General features: G+C 38.7%; 7 protein-coding genes and 1 pseudogene across 8 annotated transcripts; 3 read left to right on the top strand and 5 right to left on the bottom strand.

The window, feature by feature from the left end:
• LOC104720146 lies at nucleotides 2–1,349 on the top strand (annotated as a pseudogene).
• Nucleotides 1,723–4,023, bottom strand: LOC104717862 (acyl-CoA-binding domain-containing protein 3-like). 2 transcript variants are annotated; one of them, XM_019231225.1, is made up of 4 exons: nucleotides 2,753–4,023; nucleotides 2,343–2,436; nucleotides 2,136–2,246; nucleotides 1,723–2,050 (listed from the first exon to the last, which is right to left on the bottom strand). In XM_019231225.1, exons 1-4 carry the CDS (start codon nucleotides 3,715–3,717, stop codon nucleotides 2,027–2,029), a joined length of 1,194 nt encoding a protein of 397 aa, XP_019086770.1. In that variant the 5' UTR covers nucleotides 3,718–4,023; the 3' UTR covers nucleotides 1,723–2,026. The 2 variants fall into 2 exon arrangements, with proteins under 2 accessions (XP_019086770.1, XP_010433800.1); XM_010435498.2 differs by having other exon boundaries at nucleotides 1,723–2,056; nucleotides 2,753–4,019.
• On the top strand, nucleotides 5,515–7,685 carry LOC104717859 (probable WRKY transcription factor 7). The gene is made up of 3 exons (XM_010435494.1): nucleotides 5,515–6,650; nucleotides 6,765–6,890; nucleotides 7,242–7,685. The coding sequence occupies exons 1-3, from the start codon at nucleotides 5,857–5,859 to the stop codon at nucleotides 7,402–7,404; spliced, it is 1,083 nt and encodes a 360-aa protein (XP_010433796.1). The 5' UTR covers nucleotides 5,515–5,856; the 3' UTR covers nucleotides 7,405–7,685.
• Nucleotides 7,795–10,532, bottom strand: LOC104717860 (MLO-like protein 13). Its single transcript, XM_010435495.1, has 13 exons — nucleotides 10,359–10,532; nucleotides 10,209–10,266; nucleotides 9,904–10,115; nucleotides 9,700–9,816; nucleotides 9,550–9,604; nucleotides 9,321–9,460; nucleotides 9,137–9,211; nucleotides 8,961–9,049; nucleotides 8,763–8,853; nucleotides 8,467–8,673; nucleotides 8,303–8,370; nucleotides 8,151–8,211; nucleotides 7,795–8,038 (listed from the first exon to the last, which is right to left on the bottom strand). Exons 1-13 carry the CDS (start codon nucleotides 10,476–10,478, stop codon nucleotides 7,862–7,864), a joined length of 1,470 nt encoding a protein of 489 aa, XP_010433797.1. The 5' UTR covers nucleotides 10,479–10,532; the 3' UTR covers nucleotides 7,795–7,861.
• Nucleotides 10,627–13,281, bottom strand: LOC104717861 (endoglucanase 21-like). Its single transcript, XM_010435496.2, has 6 exons — nucleotides 12,801–13,281; nucleotides 12,353–12,669; nucleotides 11,816–12,280; nucleotides 11,586–11,721; nucleotides 11,327–11,499; nucleotides 10,627–11,235 (listed from the first exon to the last, which is right to left on the bottom strand). Exons 1-6 carry the CDS (start codon nucleotides 13,174–13,176, stop codon nucleotides 10,834–10,836), a joined length of 1,869 nt encoding a protein of 622 aa, XP_010433798.1. The 5' UTR covers nucleotides 13,177–13,281; the 3' UTR covers nucleotides 10,627–10,833.
• Nucleotides 13,644–14,361, bottom strand: LOC104717857. Its single transcript, XM_010435492.2, has one exon. The coding sequence runs from the start codon at nucleotides 14,281–14,283 to the stop codon at nucleotides 13,816–13,818; it is 468 nt and encodes a 155-aa protein (XP_010433794.1). The 5' UTR covers nucleotides 14,284–14,361; the 3' UTR covers nucleotides 13,644–13,815.
• LOC104717856 (squamous cell carcinoma antigen recognized by T-cells 3-like) lies at nucleotides 14,820–20,971 on the bottom strand. Its single transcript, XM_010435491.2, has 16 exons — nucleotides 20,626–20,971; nucleotides 20,324–20,457; nucleotides 20,108–20,162; nucleotides 19,636–19,851; nucleotides 19,076–19,351; nucleotides 18,760–18,894; nucleotides 18,547–18,672; nucleotides 18,336–18,380; nucleotides 18,137–18,241; nucleotides 17,760–17,902; nucleotides 17,507–17,630; nucleotides 17,155–17,229; nucleotides 15,750–16,094; nucleotides 15,562–15,654; nucleotides 15,281–15,425; nucleotides 14,820–15,201 (listed from the first exon to the last, which is right to left on the bottom strand). The coding sequence occupies exons 1-16, from the start codon at nucleotides 20,839–20,841 to the stop codon at nucleotides 14,984–14,986; spliced, it is 2,451 nt and encodes an 816-aa protein (XP_010433793.1). The 5' UTR covers nucleotides 20,842–20,971; the 3' UTR covers nucleotides 14,820–14,983.
• On the top strand, nucleotides 21,769–22,490 carry LOC104717855. The gene has a single exon (XM_010435490.2). It carries the CDS (start codon nucleotides 21,885–21,887, stop codon nucleotides 22,263–22,265), a length of 381 nt encoding a protein of 126 aa, XP_010433792.1. The 5' UTR covers nucleotides 21,769–21,884; the 3' UTR covers nucleotides 22,266–22,490.

Genomic DNA, 22,679 nt, shown 5'->3' with positions numbered 1-22,679 from the left:
TTTTGTGTTCTCGCAGAAGAAACTCGACGAAGATGAGCCAACGCAAAGCTACGAAAGCGTCGCTCTCATCATCGGCGTCACAGGAATCGTCGGAAACAGCTTGGCAGAGATCCTCCCTCTTTCCGACACACCCGGCGGTCCCTGGAAAGTTTACGGCGTCGCTCGCCGTCCTCGCCCCAGCTGGAACGCGGATCACCCGATCGATTACATCCAGTGCGATGTCTCCAACGCAGACGACGCAAGATCCAAGCTTTCCCCTTTAACCGACGTCACACACGTCTTCTACGTCACCTGGACCAACCGCGAATCCGAGAGCGAGAACTGCAAAGCTAACGGCTCAATGCTCCGCAACGTCCTCCAAGCGATTGTCCCACACGCGCCTAATCTCCGTCACGTTTGTCTCCAGACGGGGACGAAGCACTACCTCGGCCCTTTCACCAACCTTGACGGACCTCACCACGATCCGCCGTTTACAGAGGATATGCCGAGATTGCAGATCCAGAATTTTTACTACACTCAAGAGGATGTTCTGTTCGAAGAGATCAAGAAGAAGGAAGGTGTTACTTGGTCGATACATAGACCGAACATGATCTTTGGGTTCTCTCCTTACAGTTTGATGAACATAGTTGGGACTCTTTGTGTTTATGCTGCCATCTGTAAGCATGAAGGGTCTCCGTTGATGTTTCCTGGGAGCAAGAAGGCTTGGGAAGGGTTCATGACGGCTTCGGACGCTGATTTGATTGCTGAGCAGCAGATTTGGGCGGCGGTTGATCCGTATGCGAAGAACGAGGCGTTTAACTGCAACAATGCTGACATCTTCAAGTGGAAGCATCTGTGGAAGATTCTTGCTGAGCAGTTTGGGATTGAGGAGTATGGATTTGAGGAAGGGAAGAATTTGGGGTTGGTGGAGATGATGAAAGGGAAAGAGAGAGTGTGGGAGGAGATGGTTAAGGAGAATCAGTTGCTGGAGAAGAAGCTTGACGAGGTTGGTGTGTGGTGGTTTGCTGATGTTATACTTGGAGTTGAAGGAATGATTGATAGTATGAACAAGAGTAAGGAACATGGCTTCCTTGGTTTTAGGAACTCCAACAACTCTTTTATCTCTTGGATTGATAAGTACAAGGCTTTTAAGATCGTTCCTTGATTCTCCAACCAAACATACTTTTGGATAGTTCTCTCGTTTCATGTTTTATGCTTCTCCCAAAATCTCAGTTCGTTGTTGTCTTCTAAAAAATGAAATAAAAGCGGATTCGCCCTTTTCTGTTTTTGAATATTCTTCCATCTCTTAGTCTTGTAAACCCTTTGGTTGCTTTTTGGAAAGCTATATACTCTTTTGGGATCATTTTCAATTTTCAAATATCATTACAAGTTGTACTGAAAGATATTGGATAATGTTGCGCTGGTCTTAAGGGGAAAGAGCTGTAAGTCTAATTGAAACACACCAGGTTACTCTGCTATGGTTCCATAAGTGGTGTGTTTTTGTGGTCCTTTTGTGAAGTTGTTAATTGAACCAAACGCACATAACAAGGTACCATAGTTCGAGACGCTAGCTGTGAGAAGACTTCACATGGACTTATCTCAACTCCCTCTCTCTCTCTCGTGTAAGTAAGAAAGCTTTGCTTATCTTGAAAGGAGTATTGATGCTAGGACCTATGGTTTATGAATCATCTATTAGTCTTTCGGTAGTCTGGTACGTAAATCAAAACAATGGCAAGTACTAGGAGGATAGAACAACCTTTGCTTGATTCATAAATCATAGGTCTTAGCATTATCAATGCACTAGAAATCAATCAATCCTTGCGCACATATATATACGTATATATAAAATACTTTTGAGTGCTTTTGTTTATTTCAACTCCTTCAACCAAAAGGATCGAATGAAAAGCCTAAACCATTGGGTGAGGATAATGTATTATGCATACACTCTCCACAACCCAAGTTGCACCTAAAAATACTTATATGCAAAAGAATAGATTTGCCTTTGTTTCCCAAAGACCCTCCCTCCTTCAAGCCTCGCATGCTTAACTTAGTCACTGGTTTCACCTTTCCCCTGAAACTATTTGTAATTAAGATGGGTTAGCTTGCAGTTAGCAAAAGAAAAGATATTAGGAAATCGCTGACACTGGGGGGAATACCATTTTTCTGGATTCATCAACAGCAGTTGTGTCTAAGTTGGTAGGATCTTCTAATGTCCCTGAATTAGGAGGTAAGCAAACAGAGGTTACAGTTTCTGACATCTTCCCTACCTGTTGAGATAGATCAAGACAAAGCTTATCAAACCACAAAAACCATTAAAGGATATCCAGACAAATTTCAAAAACACTCAAGATTAAACAACTCACAGTCATCAAACCAGGGACCTCCTTTGAGACAAGTGCAAGATACTGCTCAATGGCCTCTTCTTGACTCATGTTTCCAAGTTTCTGCCAGGCATTCCTGTCACAAGGTAAACACTGTTTGTCACTCCCACATAGAAGCTGTTTTAAAACTGCCATAAAGCAACAAAGCTATACACCAATGGCTTAATTCTGTCTTAATTAGATGATCAGCTACCTTTCAAAGCATTATCCTTTCTAGTCTCTAGTAAGTATGGCATCTATGGAAATATGAACCTACAAAACTCTACGATACAGAATTGTATCCCTAACCATTTTCAATCTTTACATTCACAAAGTTCTCTCCTTTATGACGTTCAAATCAAGCTGAGTTGCAGAGGAAAAGATTCAGAAAAAAAAAAGGAAAAGTATGATACCATTTGGCACGAGCAGAGACCATGACGGCCATAGGTTGTGGCTCTCGGCAAGGCCCTTCAGTGGCGATCTTGTGAAGTCCGTACAAGTCCATCTTGGACTCAGCACCAATATCTTCCGATTTCCCGGATTTTTGCAAAAGATTTGCAGCAGCTGCAAAGGATTTCTCCAGTTCACTCCTCTCAATTCCTTCCCAATCATCATCATCATCATCATCGTCTTCTTCAATACTCAATTCCTCTTTCTCTTGATCAGCTCCTTCAGTATCAATCTCTGTCTCTGCCACCGTATTAGTCTCTTCAACCCTAACCTCATCCTCAACTTCAGCGACTACGACATCTCCACCACTTTCTTCGTTTTCTACGCAACCACTTCTTCCTAATTCTGTTGATTCACTTCGATCCTCTCGTTCTTGAAGCACAATCTTCTCCTCCGGCGAAACAGAACCACTGTACTCGTCAGCTTCTTCGCGTCCAGCAGCGATTTCTTCCGCCGAGTCGCTCTCTTCTTCCTTCTCTCCACGACTAATCATCATCTCCTCCTCGACGATCGCATTATTTTCCGGCGAAATAACCGCCGTGGACTCAGCTTCGGCGGTTAAAAAAACCACCAGTTCCTCTTCGCGGTCTTTACGGGTTTCAGCGTTTCCCGTAGCCGCATCCTCGACTTCAGCAACTCCATCAGCTCCGTTTACAAAGCGATCGACAAGCTCCACATTCTCATCAGCAACAACTGATAGATTCCTGTCGCTCCCCATCACTCTAGCATCCATCTTCTTATTAGAAAGAACCTCCTCTGTAACAAACTCATCACCGACACCGATGATCTCAGGCTTCTCCGACGACTGATCATCGGAACTCGGATCGTTCCCTTTATCCGCCGCAGCAGAAGAGACGAGATTAGCAAGAAGGAAAGAACACAAGAGAGCAAGAAGAGCCGTGAGAAGCATCTCAAAGAAAAACTCCATGATTGTGTTGTGTGGGTTGAAGAAAAGGGAAAGTAAGATACTTGGGATCTGACAAGGAAGGTAGAACAATGTAATAAATACTACTAGTACTACTGTATATATGGTTTTTTTTTTTTTTTTTTTTTAAGAAAGTAGGAAAGAAGAAGAGATGAAAAAGGAATAAATGAGAGAGGAGAAGGAGAGAGAGCATATTCTTGAAGGAGGAGGCGCTTTATAGTTTATACCACAAAGAAAGACCTCAAAGAGGCGGGTCCGTCTCTCTCAACGCCCAACCGCTATGACTTTGCTCCTGCTGACTTGGCTCTTTCGGGTTTTTATGCTTATCTTCTTCTTCTTCTCTCCACCTCACCACCCCCGGCTCCTTATTTTTAACGCAGCCCGCCGCTTTTTCTTTTTTTTTTTCCTTTTGTCCAACACTCCAACTATTATCTTTTTCTTTTGGACTCTTATGTATTTACTAAAAATAATGATTGTAAGTGTTTTTGGACTCTATATATATACTCTTATTTGTTTGTTGGTTTCTAAAGTAAGAGGAAAATCTAGTTAAAATAGAAAGGAAAGCTTTTATGAACATAAATTTTCTAAATCTTGCTTGGATGATGGTGTTGTGAATTTTTGCCCAACAAAAATTAAAGATAAAGACTTAAGAGAGTCAAAAGAAACGTTCAATTTAAACACAAACCACTTTCAAGGCTTTAATGATGCCTAGATTTGAATGCTATACATATAAACAAGACGAAAAAAAAAAAAAAAAAAAAAGATTATATTTGGAGTTACAACTAAGAAGTGAATGATTTATATATAAATATATTTTTTGATTTGTTTTTTTTCTTTGCAATTTATGCAATTGGGGTTCAAAAGTTTTTTTATTTTGTGTGCTATAAAAACCAAAAATTGGGCCTAAATTATATAACGAGAATAAGGAGTAAGGCCCATACGAACATTCATCATTTTTTAGCATAACATATTTTTCACGGTCTTCTTCTACCCAACTCAGTCTCACTCACCTCCATGATGAGTCTAAAACCCCACCCACTCGATAAGTTCTGTTGTAGTGACCGAACCAGAATCATATTCATAACACTCGTCATTATTTGGCTCAACTTCTGTAAGGGAATAACCCTTCATATATGTGGTGTAGTTAGTACTTAGTACTCTGACAATTTGTAAATATATTAAACTAAAACCATAAAACAAAGTAAGCTTAACTCATAATTAAGATAAAGAAAACTATACATGTGGTGTACATACATATATTAAACTAACACTGAAACAACACACCCAACTTCATTATACATGTGATGCATGTACTATTATTATACTTAAATACATCTACTTATTAAATTGAATACTAATCAAGTTGAATACTTAAACTATAATCAAGTTTGTGTAGTTTTAAATTACTATAGCGAGACAATCATTTTTTAATTTTATTTTTGACTAAAGATAATTCTTTTATTTGTCTAATGACTTTATTAAAAATAGAAAAGCAAAATAATCTTTGCCAAACTCCATAATTAAAGTTAAAAAAGAAAAGACATGATTTGTGCAAAAATTACTTTAAATTCAAATGGTTCATCTTTTAAATTTCATTTTCAATAGGTCACAACAAAAGTCTCCTTTTGTTTTTTTTTTGTTTAAATCCATCCTCCTTTATAATCAGAGTTGAATCTGACTATTTCATGTAAATATAGTAGTATATTGTAATTGTACTAGATATAATTAGACTCAAAATTAATAGAAAAAAAAAATATCTAGATTCTTTTTCTTTCCGAATAATTCAAGTAATTGGAGCTCCACTGGTTTTTCCAATTTAAAATCATTGACGTTGAGAGTGTCAAAATGCTTGACAAAATTCTCACACGTGTAGCTCTATGATTGGTAGTCTATTTGACTGATGCACTATCTCCTTAATAAAAGATAGAGATAGAAAGAGAAAGAAACGCATATGGTTGACTCTCTCCTCTCTTTCACTCTCTTCAATCTTCATCATCATCTTCTTCAAACCAAACACAACTTACAAGGAAACTGTTGTTTGAATCTGTGTCTATTTAAAAACACATCTCCTTTGACCTTTTTTTTTTTAAACGAGTAGTATAAAAAAGTGGTTTGTTACGTTGTCTTTGATTTTTAATATATATGGCGGTGGAGCTGATGATGAGCAGCAGCAGCAGCTACGGCGCAGGAGGTAAAGGAGACGGTTTCCCTTCAATCTCCGCTAAATTGGAAGAAGACACAGCTCTGAGAGAAGCTGCTTCCGCTGGGATTCACGGCGTGGAAGAGTTTCTCAAACTCATCGGTCAAAGCCATCAGACGGAGGAGATAACGGCGGTTACTGACATGGCGGTTAACAGCTTCAAGAAGATGATTTCTCTTCTCGGCAGATCTAGAACCGGACACGCTAGATTCAGACGAGCCCCCACCACCACCACCACCACCACAACGACGCAGACGCCGTTTATTAAGCAAACGACGGTGGAGGAAGAAGCAGAGGAAGAGAAGAAGCCAGAGATAACCGCCGCCGTGTTTACGAAACAGAAAACAGAGCAATATCACGGCGGTGGATCTGCGTTTAGAGTTTACTGTCCTACTCCGATTCATTGTCGTCCTCCTCTCTCTCACAGCAATCAGAATCAGACAAAGAACGGTTCGTCTTCTTCGTCTCCTCCGATACTAGCTAACGGAGGAGCACCACCACCACCGTCAACGATAAACTTCGCTCCGTCACAACCTGTCTCAGCGACCAACTCGTTCGTGTCTTCACATAGCCATAGGTGTGAAACTGAGAGTACTCATATGTCATCAGGATTCGAGTTCACTAACCCATCTCATCTCTCTGGTTCGAGAGGTAAACCTCCTTTATCAGCTTCAGCTTCGTTGAAGAGAAGATGTAACTCATCTCCCTCCAGCCGTTGTCATTGCTCCAAGAAAAGGTTTTAGTTTTCGATCCCAAATCTAAAGATTTAGACTTTATTAATCATATTATAGATCTAAATCTAAAGGTTGAAGCTTTGTTTAATTTTAATGGTGTTAAAAAAAAAAATCAGGAAATCAAGAGTCAAAAGAGTGATTAGAGTTCCAGCAGTAAGCAACAAAATGGCTGATATACCATCAGACGAGTTCTCATGGAGAAAGTATGGTCAGAAACCAATCAAAGGCTCTCCTCATCCTCGGTTAGTAGTAGTTCTAATTTTTACAATTTTTTTTGTATGATCCGATCTACTTCACTTCACATATAGTAACATCACTTCATTCAACATACAAAATCTCTATAAGATTTGATTAGAAAACTATGCAACTTGTGTATTGTCAATATTATTGCCAGATAAAAAAAAAAAATGAAATGTATTACTATATCGGTTGTACCAAACGTGTCGTCTAGTAGTAGTGGTGGGTTCAGTTTCACGCTCTTTTTGACTTGTTGTTTCCTTTTTAAAATTAAATACGAAGGGGAGTTGAGTTGACTCGTGATTATTAATTAAAACTGCTGATGGACTCGGTGGTGAATGATGATATTATCGCAGGGGATATTACAAGTGCAGCAGTGTAAGAGGTTGCCCGGCGCGTAAGCATGTGGAGCGTGCACTGGACGATGCGATGATGCTTATCGTGACGTATGAAGGAGACCACAACCACGCTTTGGTGCTCGAGACGACGACGACGACGCATCATGACAAAACTCTTTAATTCTGGTCGTTGCCGTTCAGAGTTTGAAAGCAAGTGTGTGTGTGTGTGACCACTAAATCCAGATTAGTCAACGACAGAGTGGGCCTGCACTGCACTTTTTTATTCTTTTCTTTTCCTTTTTTATAAATTTTTATTGAAAGACAACATTTTGAGAAAGCTTTTTGCTTTATCTTTCCTTTAATTGAAGAGAAAAAAAAATAGAGGAAGGGGAAAGATAAAGACGAGAGAGGAACGTTGTGGATCTTGGTGGAAGTTGAATCATGTGAATGTCCTTTTCTGTTTATTTACTTCTAGGATTATATTAATCACTATTTTAGTCAATTCTGATTATAGTAGCCTCAAAAAGTAGAAATAAACATTGGCGGGTCGGTATAATATAATAGATTAAAGTGGAAATAACGAATTAAAGGGATCTTATTGGACTTATATTTGGATTAAGACACAGATTGAAACTTATTTATGGGTTTTCACTTTCCATAACTTGGACATTAAAAGATTCAGGAGTGGTAGGTTGCATCTCTATCCTATGAGCCTCGCTCGTGGATTCACCTCTGTTCCTCGAATCTTCTAACCATCCTTCCAGTGTGGACTGTACTAAATTGTCGAATATCCCTTTCTTGAATTTGCTACCCATCTTTTTATAATCAAACCAAAAAAACAATAAAAATTGATTCAAACTTTGTTAATTTTTGGTGTATGCATGTATATAGCTAGGCATGTGGTTTATACTGTATATATACAGTTACCTGTGTGACAAGGGCATATAGCGGTAACGTGCTGTAACTGCAAAGCACTTGGACTAACACTCTGAATGAACAAAGAGTCCATTAGATCAAACCAAATAGTAATCCTTTTAAGCTTTGCTAATTAGACATAAAGAGCTAGTACATATTATTACCCCATGACGAGCCTTGGGATAAGGAAGCCTAGTTTCTCCATGATACATGAATGTATTCCGTACGTGAACTGATGATACGATTGAGAAATCGTATAAATAAGAATGTGATTGTTTCAAATACTGAAGAAGCTAAGTGAAGCTGATCAGGGTTCAAAGAGAAGTACCAAAATCCAGAAGAAGAAAGCAATCTCAAATGAATTCTGAAAGAGGATGAAGTGGATGAGTTGGAGAACTATGCCTGGCCTATGGAACCAAAAGAGTTCATCAGAAGGTGTGATCACTGCTTCTTCCGCGCGGCTTCGCTTCTCGGAAACATCCAAAGCTAAGCTACTTATTATATATTCCAATTTGGCACCCACCATTAGTAACAGCTGCATGTTTTGAAACACTAATATTTTACCATTCAAAAAGAGATAATGAGATCAAAAGTAACAAAAAAAATTTAATTATAAGAACTTACAATCAAAGGCAAGAAAGACAACCAGAAGTAGGTGTTCCATCCTCCTACATTCAGCAGCAAAAAGACGACCACAAAAAGCCAGAGATACCAACTTTATATTTATATGATCACATCAACAAAATGGGTGTCAGACAAAACTGATTTATAATCCATCAATTGGTGCATCTGTCTAGGTATAGAGCTGATTGATTATTTTACCTTATGCTCACAACTTTCTTGAAATCTATTTCAAGTGTTCTTAGCATGTAATTGTGGAAATCAAATGATGGGTTTGTGCGGCAGTGCCTCTGGCAAGGTAAAAAATATACTTTATTGTTACATAAGAGATTTGGTAAAACTATATAAGATGTTGAGTAAAGACATTAAAGTAAGACCATGATGAATGCTTGTCGCAGAGCTATATATTCTGATTTGGTGACAGAACCATAAAACTGCTTGAAGAATGATCTCTGCAAGAACAGTACACATAAGGATAATGTCATCAGAACTCAAAATAAGATATATAATTAGATTCATGTGTAACACATTTGCCAGTAGAAATATATATCCAAAGCTCACCAGCCAGCTGATGACAACAGATCTTCTCCAAAATCCTCCAGCATGCATCTCAAAGAACTCGTGATTTGCATTGAATAACTCGTGAAGGGCATGAGCGTTTGGATGAGCATGACCATGACCATGGTCACGCCTTGCAGAGCCTGCGACACTATGTTATGTACTTTGTGTGTTTTAAGGTGCAAAGCAATTGTCAATTCCCCTGAACAAGTATCTATTATTGTGGAATTACCCTTTTGAGAGGGATGTTTCTTGAACCAATTCTCCCAATGCTTCCATTGTTTTATCTACATATTATTTCAAATCAATGAACTACTCTACGACAGCTTTTGAAGGCAATATTGTTTTGTAAGTTGTGAAAAAGGCTATGAAAACAAGTTACCCTGGCTCCTCCAAGAACCATGGTTGAGGCGCAGAAGATGACATGAAAAACCGCTAGCACGAAGATGAAGATATGGAGTTGATGCAACGCTTCCACGGATACTAAAGGAACCTTCCCCTGCAACCAAAGCAAGAGATCAATGGTTAATATAGAAATGGATCCAGTAAGAGAAGGGAAATGAGCAGAGGAGAAAAGATAAATTGCCTTGGCAGCACATTGGTTTGAGCCTTCTCCTGTTGAAAGGAGATGTCGTGCATTGATGATGGCCGTATGAGAGGATTGAGGAGCATGATGCTCCTTCAGTGGCTTCTTACAGGGGAACATGTTGCTTACAAGAGCCTCTGGGACACATATATGCCGAATTGCAGCTTGAGATACCGTTAACATCAGGGAGATAAACCCGAGGAGCATCAGTTCTGCGTCAGGACATCAATATAGTTAGGTTTCTCAGGTGTAATCAAATAAACCGACTCATGTCTGAAGAGGAAATTGAAGGAAGAAGTAGTTACCTTCTTTGAGTTTCTGCAAGGCTTCGAACAAGGCATCTTGTTGTCTACGCTTCAGACACTAAGACAAAAAGAAACTCAAGAGAGCTTCAAAGAAGAAAGAAGAGAGCTGAAAGCTCACGATTTCTACAGACAGAGAGAGTGATACCATACCTTTCCAAGATGATGAAGACCACGTTCGGCGAGAAGAGATAAGAGAACGATGATGAAACAAATAAACGCAACGACCCATGTTGGTGTATATTCAAGAGAACCAGACTCTGCTTCTGCCATTTCTGCACCTCAAGATGGAGACAAGTCTTCATTATAATTTTTTATTATTTAAAGCAGAGAATAAAAAAATGGAAGAAGTTGAAGGAAAAGAATAGAGAGAAGGAGCATTGTGTGGGTTATTTCTTCAATAAAGCACAAAAACCTTTCTTCTGTATCACGCCAACTACTTACAAATTTTGAAAACAAAGAATCTACACTGTATACCTCACAAAACACAGAAACAATTAATGTTTGGTTTCTCATCAGACCACATTTTATGTAATAAAGCTAAAGAAAACTACTTTTTTAGGACTTGGAAACTACTTTTATTCAGGCAAAAAGAGATGACTTATTACATTCAATAATTCTGATTTCTTTAAGGTGTCCAAGGTGCTGGGGGCGGCGGTGTGGCTGGGAACAATGGAGGTACGGCAGAGAACATAGTGTTTTTGTCAATATCACCAACCGCTTCTTCTCCAGATAAAGCCACCAGAGCGGCCACTAGACCCGCATTGCCCGATAGTGTCGGCTCTGTGTAGTTGTAGTTTGTACGAACGTCGTGGAACCCATCATGCTTGTCTGGTCCAGCAACCATTGCTCCTTTGATAATGTTTGGGTTATCTTTTTTGCTCTTTTCCCATTTCAATCCTCCTTTGCAGCTTTCTTTCATGTTCTGTGGAATTGAAGCTCCTCTGTGATGCACTTGTTTAGGGTACCGTTGGCCAAAACCCACAACATAACTCATCTTCCGAGGGTTTTTACCAAGTATGTAATCAATCTACCAAAAACAAAACAAAAAAACACAAAGTTCCATCAGATAAAGATCCTTAAAAAAACTTGTTTGTTTTCCTTCATTTTGTAAGGCATACCTGCGATCTTGAAAAGTTGCGTAGGTATTCATTAGTATAGAAGTAAGGGCCACAGTACCATCCAGGAGTATCAGCAGCCTCTAGATAATCACTGTATAGCGCCGCTAAGAAAGCTGCATTTGCAGCATACTGTAGAGGCTGTGGATCTCCATGGTTCAGCTGGATCAAACCTCCTGTAGAGATGATATAGTAAGGTTATACCAATCTTTTCTTCACACTTCCTCACAAAGTTTAAGGTTAAAAAAAGCAGACAACTCACCCTTGGTTCTCTTAAATTTGTTGAAATCTGGTAAGTAAGAGCACATAACTCTGCCTGTTTGGTTATGAAATGAGCTTAAAATTTCTTCGTAGGGATATCCAGGGCTCAGAAACAGCCTCATCCGGGTTAACAACAACTTAAAAACAAAGCACATAAATACAGAAACTAAGCCATTGGCTATAATAACTCCAAAAACAGAACTAAGAATGTGTCAAAGAGTAGTAACTAACCTGAGCCCCTGGAAGCTTGTTGTCCCAGCTAAATACACCATAATAAGAGCTATTCCCGAAGGCACCAGCAATCTCGGCAATAGCGCGAGTGGTAACTTCACTAAGATAGGTTACATTTCCAGTAGCATAATACAACCAAGCCCCACCCCATATACGGTCATCCCAAAACAGGGTAGAGTTATAAAATTTGCTAGAGTCTTGATAAGATTTACTGTAGCTACCATTGCTAGAAGTTGCAAACTTATAGAGCGTCTTAGCACCGTGAACAAGCTTTTTCGAATATAATCTGTTGTCTTTGAATACAATGGACGCAGAGGCCAGAGCAGCTGCCATCTCTGAAGCAAGATCCGAGCAGCCACTGTAGCATTGAGATACAATCCTTTTATAATCAATGTCCTCAGGACGCATCCAGCAGTTATGGTCATTATGGTTATCATTTCCTCCACCAGTACTCCCTAATCCGACCTGTGAAAGAAAAACAAACGTTTAAACGCACAAGTATGATTTACAAGTGGGATAAAATAATATGCTCTTCACCTGTTCCACCATAACATTGATTGTATCAGCACTACTATTAAAGGTTTTGAGAAAGTAGTCAGTTCCCCATTTGATGAGTTCTTTAACATGGTTGAGCTCGCCAGCAGCTTCATACTTTGCACTGTATTCAATAACACTCCAGCTCAACATGGTCATAGCATAAGACATGGGGAAGTTGAATTTGATAGTATCTCCAGCATCATAGTAGCCTCCTACCAAATCTTTGTAGCATTGTCCTGGATCCTCCTTCCCATCTTGAAGACAAGAATCACCCCTCCATGATACGTTATAAATATTTCCCTTTGGAAGTTTCCCAGCTACAAAACATCATCACCACATAAGATATCAAACTGAGACAACAATGATCAATCCTACAAAAAGCTCTTCCATGTGATTCGATGTTGCAGACAGATTTAGTAAGGAAAAGGTTCAAAGTTTTAGTGCTTACATTGTTGAGCATTGAAGAACATGAGAGCTTCGTTGAGAGCGAGTGTGTAATTATCCGGTGATGGAGGCTTTTGTGTGTGGCGTGGCACAGTTTTAACGATCAAAGTAATGAATCCAGAGATAAACGCGGTTACTACAATGATTCCAAGAGTCCAGAGAAAGATCTTGCGGCTGACTAAGATACAACCGAGATCGACGTACTTCTTCTTCTTGAGCACCTTCGGTCCGAGTAGCCAGCTCTGTTGTGTTTCGTCAAGAGGCCGTGACAGAGCCGCACGGTCGAGGTCTTGTAGGTTCCGACTACGACGATCTTCGTCGATGACGGAGTCCGCCGCATTGATCTCTAGAGGACCGCCCCAAGGATCACGTCCGTACATAGTGATCAGAGTCTTAGGCCGATGAGATTTTGTCTTAATTGTTAAGAGAAGGAAGAGGAAGAGAGAGAGCTTTTGAGTGTGGTTTTAGGGTAACAATTGTGTTGGTCTGATGTGGAAAGTGCAAAGTTACAGAAGTGTGTATACAGTGTTTAACTCAGTAATTGCCACGTGGCATTCATTCGGTCGTCCATTGGATTTTATGTCTTTTTTACGATTTTGTTTTTATATTACTTTCATATAAATGTAATTTTTGGTTTTTGGTTTTTGGTGGTCGGCCCAATTTTACTTTTTGGGGAAATGTATTAACGTCAGAAAACCAATTAGGTGACTCTCTCCTCCATTGCAGAAGAATTTTTGTCGAGTTGGCCACTTTTGTTTTTATGATTGATTAGTGGGTAATTCATTTATGTCAGAAACCAATTATACCACGATATATTTTATTAAAGAAAATTTCAAAATATACTATAAACAAAAATTGGTTTTTATTTTATTTTAGTATTACAACTTTTTAATAATGTTACAAATTTTTATTATTGCTAAAAAAATATGACCTTAACTATTTAATGGGAAGATGCAAAGAAGGATACATGTGAACGATGTTGTGAATTATTCTCGCAAATCGGTTTCATAAGTGCTCAATCACGGGATGAAACAACGGACTAGGCTCGAACTTAACTCGATTACACAACCGAATATTCCCACTGATGATCTCTTGGCTGTAGCTGCATCATGTGGTTCTGGTTCTATAATGGGAACGCCATAAGTTGGATTCGGTACCATGTACTGCTGATAAGACTGGTAGATGCGAAGATCAGACACTTGAGACAACAACAACGGTTTTGTCTCGACGATGGTTTCTTCTTGTTGGTGAGGCAACTGAGTATTATCATTCCAAGGAAACGCTGATGTCTCTGGCGGAAAAAGATCCTGAGTCTCATCGAACCAAAACGACAGAGGAGGCGCTGTGGGCTCAAACGCCACCGCTGCTACCACGGAGGAGGAGTACTCATAAGTGCAATGGTGAGGCTGTGAAGGGCTAGCTTGCTTACGTTTCCTCTTTTTTCTTGACCAGAACTTGAGCCTCTTCATCGCTTTCATAACCTTCATTTGGGTAATGCTTAAGGCTTGAGAAAATGGTCACTGCGTTTTGTATCGAAAAGGAGACTAGTTTGTAACCGTTGAAGAACATAAAGTCAATAAAAGTAATTAAAATCAATCATTTCTATTCAAATATTCTTTTAAGCTTCTTAGAATCTTCAAACTTTGTGACCGTTAAATTATCACTATCTTGCAAAGGACCCACAGGCTCTGCCACTAATGACATGTAACACGGCTTTTCCATAGGTACTAAGTTGGTATCAATACAATTTTTGGCAATCACTGCAAAAGATTCCAAGTGAAATTTTAACATGTCTAGGTAGGTTGCTTCTTGACAAGGATATTATATATAAAATAAAACATGTGTAATTCACTTGATTGACCCATTTGATTGTACTTTGTATTGTCAAATTAGACTGGTAAATCTGAAATATTTTTTCTTTGATATAATGTTCTGCTCCCGTTTTCTTCTCAACGCGTCATACTTGTCATCTCTGTATTAACAGTTAACACCATATTTGACTGAAAACATGGATCTCGTGCCAGACTTAAAATATATGTTGAGTTATTGAAGATTAATCTTAATTATGTTGAAAAACAAGCGAGTAGCAGATGCGATATTACCCAGTCTACAACATAAGATCGCTTCCGAAAAGTAGAGCAAGACAAGTAGTAGTATCCAGGAAAAGACGAGGACCATGCCAAAGACTCACTTTTTAAGGAACATATTCTTGAACTCATCATTTGATTTTGCGGGCTCATCTGCGCTGGGTTTGGGGTTTGTGTAGCCGCGTAGTTTAACATTTCTTGGGACAGCGAACGTGTTTTTACCTTTCAGCTGCACTTCATCTCCTTGCTTTTCACCCACAGTTTCTACTTTCGCCTTCTCAGGAATCTGGGAAGGCTCCTTTGAATTCCCAGAACCATCTAAAGAAGACGTAGCTACAAATTCAGTACATGGCTGGCTGCATTATGGGCAAAACCAGAAAGAGAGATAGATTCTAACCATTTCCACGCCGAGTGAATTCCTTTTTACCCTTCTTTGGATTTGACCGTGCTATACTGATCTTCTTACCAAAAAACATCTTTCTGTTCTTTGCTATAGCTGCTGCAAGGTGTTCATCATTCACAAAATCAACATATGCCAGTCCCTGCAAGACACAATTGACCATATTAAGCCATCATATTGGCATAATTCACTAAAAAGAGCTAGTCATTTTTTCCAGATTTATTAACAGTGACAGCTGAAATGGCATCACATGCCTAAGTTGTGTGTGAGAGAGATACCCTTGGTTTTCCAGTGTCTTTGTGATGGAGAATGCGGATGGAATCAACCCCACCAACATTGCTGAAAAACTTACGTATATCTTCCTCTTGTACCTGCCAACAACAGTATAAGCTTGTATTGGAAAATCTCACACATGTTATTTCCGTAGGCCGTCTTTCTCAATTTTACATAAAGCCCGTAGACTTACCTTGACACTGAGATTTGAAAGAAAAGCTGTACACTCGTCTGTATAAATTTTCGGCTTCAATGGTTTGGTGTCTTCACTCTCTTCTTTATTTGAATCGGCGGCTTTTCCGTTCTCTGATTTAATGTTTGGTACAGTTGCACTCTGACCTACGTCCACTTCATTTACTTTTCGACCCTTTGTCTTCTGCCGCTTAGCCAAAGACTCGTCTTCTACATTCTGTCCTGCTTTTCTCTTTTCACGTGTACTCTTTTGTGAGTTATGCTCTTTCAGGCCAGCTGGTGGTTTGACTGGCGTAGACTCCTGTTGTAACCTGATCAACTGTAGCTCTTCCAAGCGTGGCATAACCTATGGAACAAAAATTAAGCAACTCGTATAATTTACAGCTTCCACAACTTTTCTGCATGTTATTTTATCACAAAATGCATCGCTCTTAAATCTGAAGCCAAGAGCAGTGCGGAAGGCATGAATCTAATTATTTCACTGATCTAATAATGTATTTATCACACCAGAATTAACAAATGAAATCAAACCCAGCAAAATTTGTCAAATACTCACAATTTTCAAGAAAAGTCAAACAGTAAACAATAGAGTACCTTTTGAAATGCTATGTCAAAATCTTCCAAATCCCCATGCTCCCTTTCAAATCGCAACCATCCTTTGCATATGTCCTGGAAAACTGTCCTTCTTAAGAAATGAATATAGGCTTTCCGAAACAGAGATGACAACTTAGGCATACAGTGCTCTCATGTTTCAGATGTCATGTATGCAAATCTTCCCCGACCATCAAAAACAGAAAAAACTCAATTAAGTGCTTGTGTTGTATTTGCCACATTTATACATGGTTTCTTTATTTTTCATTCAATTGACTGCCATTTCAGTTGCATGTGAAGATAACAAAATAAAAAGTGACAGCAAAACAGAACACAAGAGGAATNGTTTGGTACAGTTGCACTCTGACCTACGTCCACTTCATTTACTTTTCGACCCTTTGTCTTCTGCCGCTTAGCCAAAGACTCGTCTTCTACATTCTGTCCTGCTTTTCTCTTTTCACGTGTACTCTTTTGTGAGTTATGCTCTTTCAGGCCAGCTGGTGGTTTGACTGGCGTAGACTCCTGTTGTAACCTGATCAACTGTAGCTCTTCCAAGCGTGGCATAACCTATGGAACAAAAATTAAGCAACTCGTATAATTTACAGCTTCCACAACTTTTCTGCATGTTATTTTATCACAAAATGCATCGCTCTTAAATCTGAAGCCAAGAGCAGTGCGGAAGGCATGAATCTAATTATTTCACTGATCTAATAATGTATTTATCACACCAGAATTAACAAATGAAATCAAACCCAGCAAAATTTGTCAAATACTCACAATTTTCAAGAAAAGTCAAACAGTAAACAATAGAGTACCTTTTGAAATGCTATGTCAAAATCTTCCAAATCCCCATGCTCCCTTTCAAATCGCAACCATCCTTTGCATATGTCCTGGAAAACTGTCCTTCTTAAGAAATGAATATAGGCTTTCCGAAACAGAGATGACAACTTAGGCATACAGTGCTCTCATGTTTCAGATGTCATGTATGCAAATCTTCCCCGACCATCAAAAACAGAAAAAACTCAATTAAGTGCTTGTGTTGTATTTGCCACATTTATACATGGTTTCTTTATTTTTCATTCAATTGACTGCCATTTCAGTTGCATGTGAAGATAACAAAATAAAAAGTGACAGCAAAACAGAACACAAGGGGAATCGAGTGCATACTTCTGAGCCAGTGCCATCAAACTTTCTTGTATAGCACCTCCGGTAAAGAGACCTAGCTTCCTTTACATGCCCCAAATGCACTTCCATATCAATGTAGGCATACCAGGCTGCTAGCATCCCACCACTGGAGAGAACCAAGTAAGATGAACCATAGTGAACCAGATTGCCTTATTCTGACAAAAGCTGTAATCTGCCCGGATTATTTCAAGGTAAATGTGTAATTAAATAAGTATAAAGGATATAGCTTGCAAACCTCTTCTTCAAAAAGCTATCCCAAACACCTCGTGCTCCAGCTAGATCTTTTCCAATACTAAGTTCCAAATTAGCCCAATAAGCATGCAAATGCAGCAAGCTGTCTGTATTTTGCATGTGAGGCATTAGGTAATCTGATGCTTGCTGACAGGATAGAAACAATGAGTTAATTCAAGTGATTCAGAAGAGATCCAAATAGGGAGCAAAACAACACTATTTTTACAGATAGGGTAACCCTAGTTCCTAGATAGCCTCTCAAATGGAAAACTATGAAAAGAATGTGATAACTAAAAGAACTGCAACCATACAAAGATATTGAAAGCCGTACAGATATTTCATATTTGAGATTAGTAATTATGGTAAAAGCAGCAGACAAACCTGAAAAGTTTCTCTTATCAGAGAATAATCCAAAGTCTCTGATATCTTAGATGATAACATTCTCCTTCTCAGGCCATCTACTCGAGTGAGGTATAAATCCAGGTACTGATGAGGGACATCTCATAAGAAATACATGGATAGAGTTGAATGGGTACAAGCTAGAAAATGAATTTAAAAATCATGAAAGAAAAAGCTGTACCTCTTCAAAGGAGGAAAATGTGCACTGCAATGACTTCTCAAAGACCTGTACACAACATGTTGAATAATAGGATATTCTCAGTATAATTTTTTGAAAATTTCATAGTATAACGCATCGGATATGGTATAACAGAGATAAATCAATGTTAGGGCAAGTATTCTTTCCTAAACTATATTTCTTTTGTTTTTCAATTAAACAAATTGACACTTACAGCATAGATCTCTTTCTCGGGTGCAGAACCACGCTCTAAAGCAAGCAAATAACGTGCCCAAAGATCTTCAGTCCATGGGCAACTTCTAGTCGCCCTAGAATATGCGTGTGTTATAGCTTTTCCAACCTGAAGCAGAAAGACGATTGTAATGATCAAGTAGAAACTGTAACAAAAAAAACACCATAAAAAACGACTCAAAGATTCATGACGAACCTTCAAAGTCTTATCAAGATAGACGGTGTAGTCTATCCACAAGTCACTTGAAACTGGGTATTCAGCCACAGCACGTTCATATATAGCTTGAACTCGGGTAGGATCTCCAGAAGTCTTCTCAAACTTTATATAATTCTACAAGAAAAGTAAGAATAAGTAAGCAAAAAAAAAGATGCAACAGTATTTCCTACAACATGCCTAATTCTGCAGATTCAGAATCCTTCACACAATATGATCACAGATGGTAGGCATATGAAAATCCAATTCCCATACAATATTTATCACAAATATAAACGGCACGAAAAACCAAACGCACCATGAATTCCTGAAACTTTTCCGTGTCAGATAAATCTTTGTTAGATATGTGTTCTTCAAGATGGGCACGTTCACTATACATCTGCTGTGCCTTCTTGTTTGCAGCAGCAACCTGAGGAGAAACCTTATTCAAATCATCTGATCCAATATCAAGGTCAATGCCTTGCTCCAACTCCCAAGCCTTGTAAGTAATAAGGGTGGAACTCAAGTTTTTAAGCGGAACAGACAGGTGACGATGGAATATGCTTCTAATCCTTTGTATCTGCTTGTTTTTTTCCTGTAAAATAAAACTAAATTTCAGATGCCAAAAGAACCATAAATACATCAACAGATTTGTTTCTACCTTAAAAACTTAAGACCGGTGAATAATTTCATAGCAACCATTAGCGTTCGTTTATAACAAGGTGTAAGTTCTTTCCACTGAATGCTGTGCGCAGCACACCACTATCACACTTCTGTTTCACTTAGCATACGCATCATCCTAGAACAAAAACCTTGCTAACATGCTCCTAATTTCAGTGGACGAAATGAAGATGAAGAAAATCAAGAAATAGATCTAACCTCAACGTCAGCGTCGTCAATAGCGGCTAAGACGCCTTCCTCGAATGCTCTATATCCTTCCCATATTCTATTGCCTTCAGTGACATGGAAGCCCGCAGCCGGAATAGCACGTTCAAAAAGACTCCTCATTTTTGAAATACCATCAGATGTGTATCCATGTACTGATGGATCAGATTCTAGCATAAAGTTCAGGTAGTCACACCAAAGTGATACAGACTGCATAAAAGAAAAGCTATCAGTTGAGCCATAGATTATAAAGCCTCACTACCAATTGACGAAAGAAATTTGAAATAAAATATAGAACACTATTAGAGATCTGGTAACCCTAACAGAAGAATTCGAAATAGCATACTAGCGTACTTCTTCAGTCAACCTACTTAACAAAAATCTTCCAACAGAATGGTAATAACGTATATATGACTACCAAAGCCTCTAATCCAGCAATTGTTTCCAAGTACAGAAGAGAACATACCTGATAATCAGAAAATCCCCGTTCATAAAGCATCACAATATCAGACACATTCTCACTGCAGAAGAGAGGTAAATATGAGAAAACTCTCAGAGGGTGTGTTGTAACTTATAAATAACTACGCTTGAACCGTAACAAAAATAAAGATCAAAGGAAACCATCTAAAGCCGAAGAATAAAACCAGAGGTATGAGCAATAATACTCCAAATAAATATTTACCTAGAGGCTAGAGATGCTTCATCCCTTGCCCATTCTAGCCACAAAGAAGGACTTAACGGGAATATGGCACTCATAGCTTCCCTTGCTTGTCTTAGCTTTCCAAGGTTTGCTGTTTTCCTCAGAAGCTTTATATACTGAAATACCAAATCCAAACAAAAAAGATGTAATCAGAGGTATGGAAAACTCCAGTTCACATAATCCCTAAGTAAAATCTGCTTTCCCAACAAGGTTGTGAGTGAGCTGAAAGACATTTTAGTGAGCAAATAAAGGGAAGGGTAGAGAAAGTGTGATGGGTTACTTACTTGGACATAAGCATCGTAGTTGTAGGGAATGGAGGAGAGCTCCGATTCTAGGATTTCAATCTGCTGAATCGACTCGGCATCATCATCGGAATCGGAATCGCCGGAATCATCCGACGAGGGAGGGTCAGCTTGGGGAACGGCAGGATTTTCGGTAGAAGCGTCGTCCATATTCTGGTCGCTGCTACTGACTAGTTCGGTGTCATCATCCATCATCATCTTCTTCTCAACTCTCAAGTATCTGGGTTTGGGGGATTTTTTTTTTTTGGGTTTAGGGTTTAAAATTGCAAATAACTTCTCCGCCTTCGCTACCGTCTTCAAACACCGCTATATAGGCTATAGCCCTTTCGCGTCCTTCACCTCCGGGGGAGCTTTTTCATTTATTTAGACCTTGCCATAAAAAACCGGAACTGAACCGAATCAAATTTTTGAGATTTGGTTCGGTTAAGGGTACTACATAAGAACCAAACGATTTCAATTTATAGAACCGAACGGTTCTTGGTTCGGGTAAAACGCGAGAACCGAATGGTGCCCTCAAAAACCGAAACTAATACGAAACATTATCCACGATTCTTCGTTTGGTTCGGTTCGGATTTCAGTGGTTTTAATCATGCTTTTTTTTTTTTTTTTTTCTTACGGGTTACGACTATTTTATGGTAGTTTGGTTATTTTTGGTTTCAAAATAACCAATTGGAAACGAAATCTTTTTGGGTTTTATTCAATTCAAATTTCAAGTGCTCATAGCAAACCGAATCAAATTGTAGTCGGTTTATAATTACTAAATTTTCATGCCTGAATTATTTAAAAATCGAAAGAAAATAAAGAATACTAGTCTTTATGCTATTTGAAATATGTGGCTACTCTTAGCTAAAATTTATCAACTACGTACAAATTAACGAGGGATAATTTCATCACTACTAATAGGGTGTTTTGAATGTAGTCCCTAATTACAAGGTATATTGAGTTACCACACAAAGATCTTTTAAACCTGTTTGTCCCCCAATTATATATTTTAACATATTTTTGGTACAACAAGTATGAATGGTATATGTAATGCCAAACATTTGGCAGACAAGTGCACATGCCCAGTGTTAAAAACGTTATTTACAATCTCCACCAGCTGTAACATTGTGCGGATCTCATTGTAATTTAAATTACTCGATTCATGAACCTCTCTACACGTTTATATATATACGGCAAACACTATAGCTAGTCTCCATTACATTATCAGAAGTCAGAAGAAGAAGTAGAGAGAACAAAGCATGAGTGGCTATTCCAAAATGGATTCAACAGACCAGAAACCCGATACAGACCACCCTGTCAATCCTCATCAGACCCAGAAGCCCGATCCGGAACCTATCCAAATGATACCGAAGCTGAGTAGGAACAGGTCAGTGTCTGCGTCAGGACAAGCGGTTCCTTCACCAATGAAGATGTCTATGAGAAGATCTTCGTCTGTCTCTGAACGCTACTGTAGAATCTACGACCAGAGCTCTGCCACAACGTGGCCTCTTCCTTTCCATGAAGAAGATGATGAAGAAAATGATGATAAAGAGAAGGCCGTTCATAAGAAGAAGAAGAGCAGCAGCATCAAGAAAAAAGCATTCGTAAAGGCTTGTAAGCGTTTTTTTGGGATCTCGTGAAACCTTTTCTTTTCTTGTCTTCTACATCCATCTTATATCATATAACACAGATCTCATTGTTATTTTATGTTTTAGAGTCTTTATCCTTTCTTTTTTTTCATGAAACGTTTAATACAAGAAAAATTTCCCTATATAAGTTGTTATCGATTGCTTTGAAGTATATTGGTTTTACGTGTTTTGCTTTCTTGATTGAGTAATGACTAATGAGATATGATGATTATACTATTTAGATTGTCTTTTATGTATCTATTATTGAAAATCAAAACCCACTTGCTTTTATTACTGTAGAAGACCCATTGTGTTTTTATTTTGTACGTCTGAATTCGTCTAAAGATGACCAAAAAAAAAAGAAGTGTGTGAAGATAATATTTAACAAATTGTATATCATACATACAACCAATAAGATGAATAAAC

The sequence above is a fragment of the Camelina sativa genome, chromosome 10 (genome assembly GCF_000633955.1).
Source record: "Camelina sativa cultivar DH55 chromosome 10, Cs, whole genome shotgun sequence".
NCBI classification, from domain to species: Eukaryota; Viridiplantae; Streptophyta; class Magnoliopsida; order Brassicales; family Brassicaceae; genus Camelina; species Camelina sativa.
Note: the sequence above shows the minus strand (reverse complement) of the source record. Positions and strands in the feature narration are given on the sequence as shown.

Excerpts from the sequence above, each read along its gene's own strand:
- LOC104717862 (XM_010435498.2), bottom strand. The coding sequence starts at position 3,717 with ATGGAGTTTTTCTTTGAGATGCTTCTCACGGCTCTTCTTGCTCTCTTG. Across the intron at positions 2,247-2,342 it reads AGGTCCCTGGTTTGATGACT|GTAGGGAAGATGTCAGAAAC; the intron begins GTGAGTTGTTTA and ends CTATCTCAACAG. Across the intron at positions 2,057-2,135 it reads TTGATGAATCCAGAAAAATG|TTTCAGGGGAAAGGTGAAAC; the intron begins GTATTCCCCCCA and ends AATTACAAATAG.
- LOC104717859 (XM_010435494.1), top strand. The coding sequence starts at position 5,857 with ATGGCGGTGGAGCTGATGATGAGCAGCAGCAGCAGCTACGGCGCAGGA. Across the intron at positions 6,651-6,764 it reads TGTCATTGCTCCAAGAAAAG|GAAATCAAGAGTCAAAAGAG; the intron begins GTTTTAGTTTTC and ends AAAAAAAATCAG. Across the intron at positions 6,891-7,241 it reads AAAGGCTCTCCTCATCCTCG|GGGATATTACAAGTGCAGCA; the intron begins GTTAGTAGTAGT and ends ATATTATCGCAG.
- LOC104717860 (XM_010435495.1), bottom strand. The coding sequence starts at position 10,478 with ATGGCAGAAGCAGAGTCTGGTTCTCTTGAATATACACCAACATGGGTC. Across the intron at positions 9,605-9,699 it reads TGGTTCTTGGAGGAGCCAGG|ATAAAACAATGGAAGCATTG; the intron begins GTAACTTGTTTT and ends AATAATATGTAG. Across the intron at positions 9,050-9,136 it reads TGCGACAAGCATTCATCATG|AGGCACTGCCGCACAAACCC; the intron begins GTCTTACTTTAA and ends TTACCTTGCCAG.
- LOC104717856 (XM_010435491.2), bottom strand. The coding sequence starts at position 20,841 with ATGATGATGGATGATGACACCGAACTAGTCAGTAGCAGCGACCAGAAT. Across the intron at positions 18,381-18,546 it reads CCGAGAAAGAGATCTATGCT|GTCTTTGAGAAGTCATTGCA; the intron begins GTAAGTGTCAAT and ends TGTTGTGTACAG. Across the intron at positions 17,631-17,759 it reads GATAGCTTTTTGAAGAAGAG|TGGTGGGATGCTAGCAGCCT; the intron begins GTTTGCAAGCTA and ends GGTTCTCTCCAG.
- LOC104717857 (XM_010435492.2), bottom strand. The coding sequence starts at position 14,283 with ATGAAGGTTATGAAAGCGATGAAGAGGCTCAAGTTCTGGTCAAGAAAA.
- LOC104717861 (XM_010435496.2), bottom strand. The coding sequence starts at position 13,176 with ATGTACGGACGTGATCCTTGGGGCGGTCCTCTAGAGATCAATGCGGCG. Across the intron at positions 12,670-12,800 it reads GTTCTTCAATGCTCAACAAT|CTGGGAAACTTCCAAAGGGA; the intron begins GTAAGCACTAAA and ends GATGTTTTGTAG. Across the intron at positions 12,281-12,352 it reads TCAATGTTATGGTGGAACAG|GTCGGATTAGGGAGTACTGG; the intron begins GTGAAGAGCATA and ends TTTCTTTCACAG.
- LOC104717855 (XM_010435490.2), top strand. The coding sequence starts at position 21,885 with ATGAGTGGCTATTCCAAAATGGATTCAACAGACCAGAAACCCGATACA.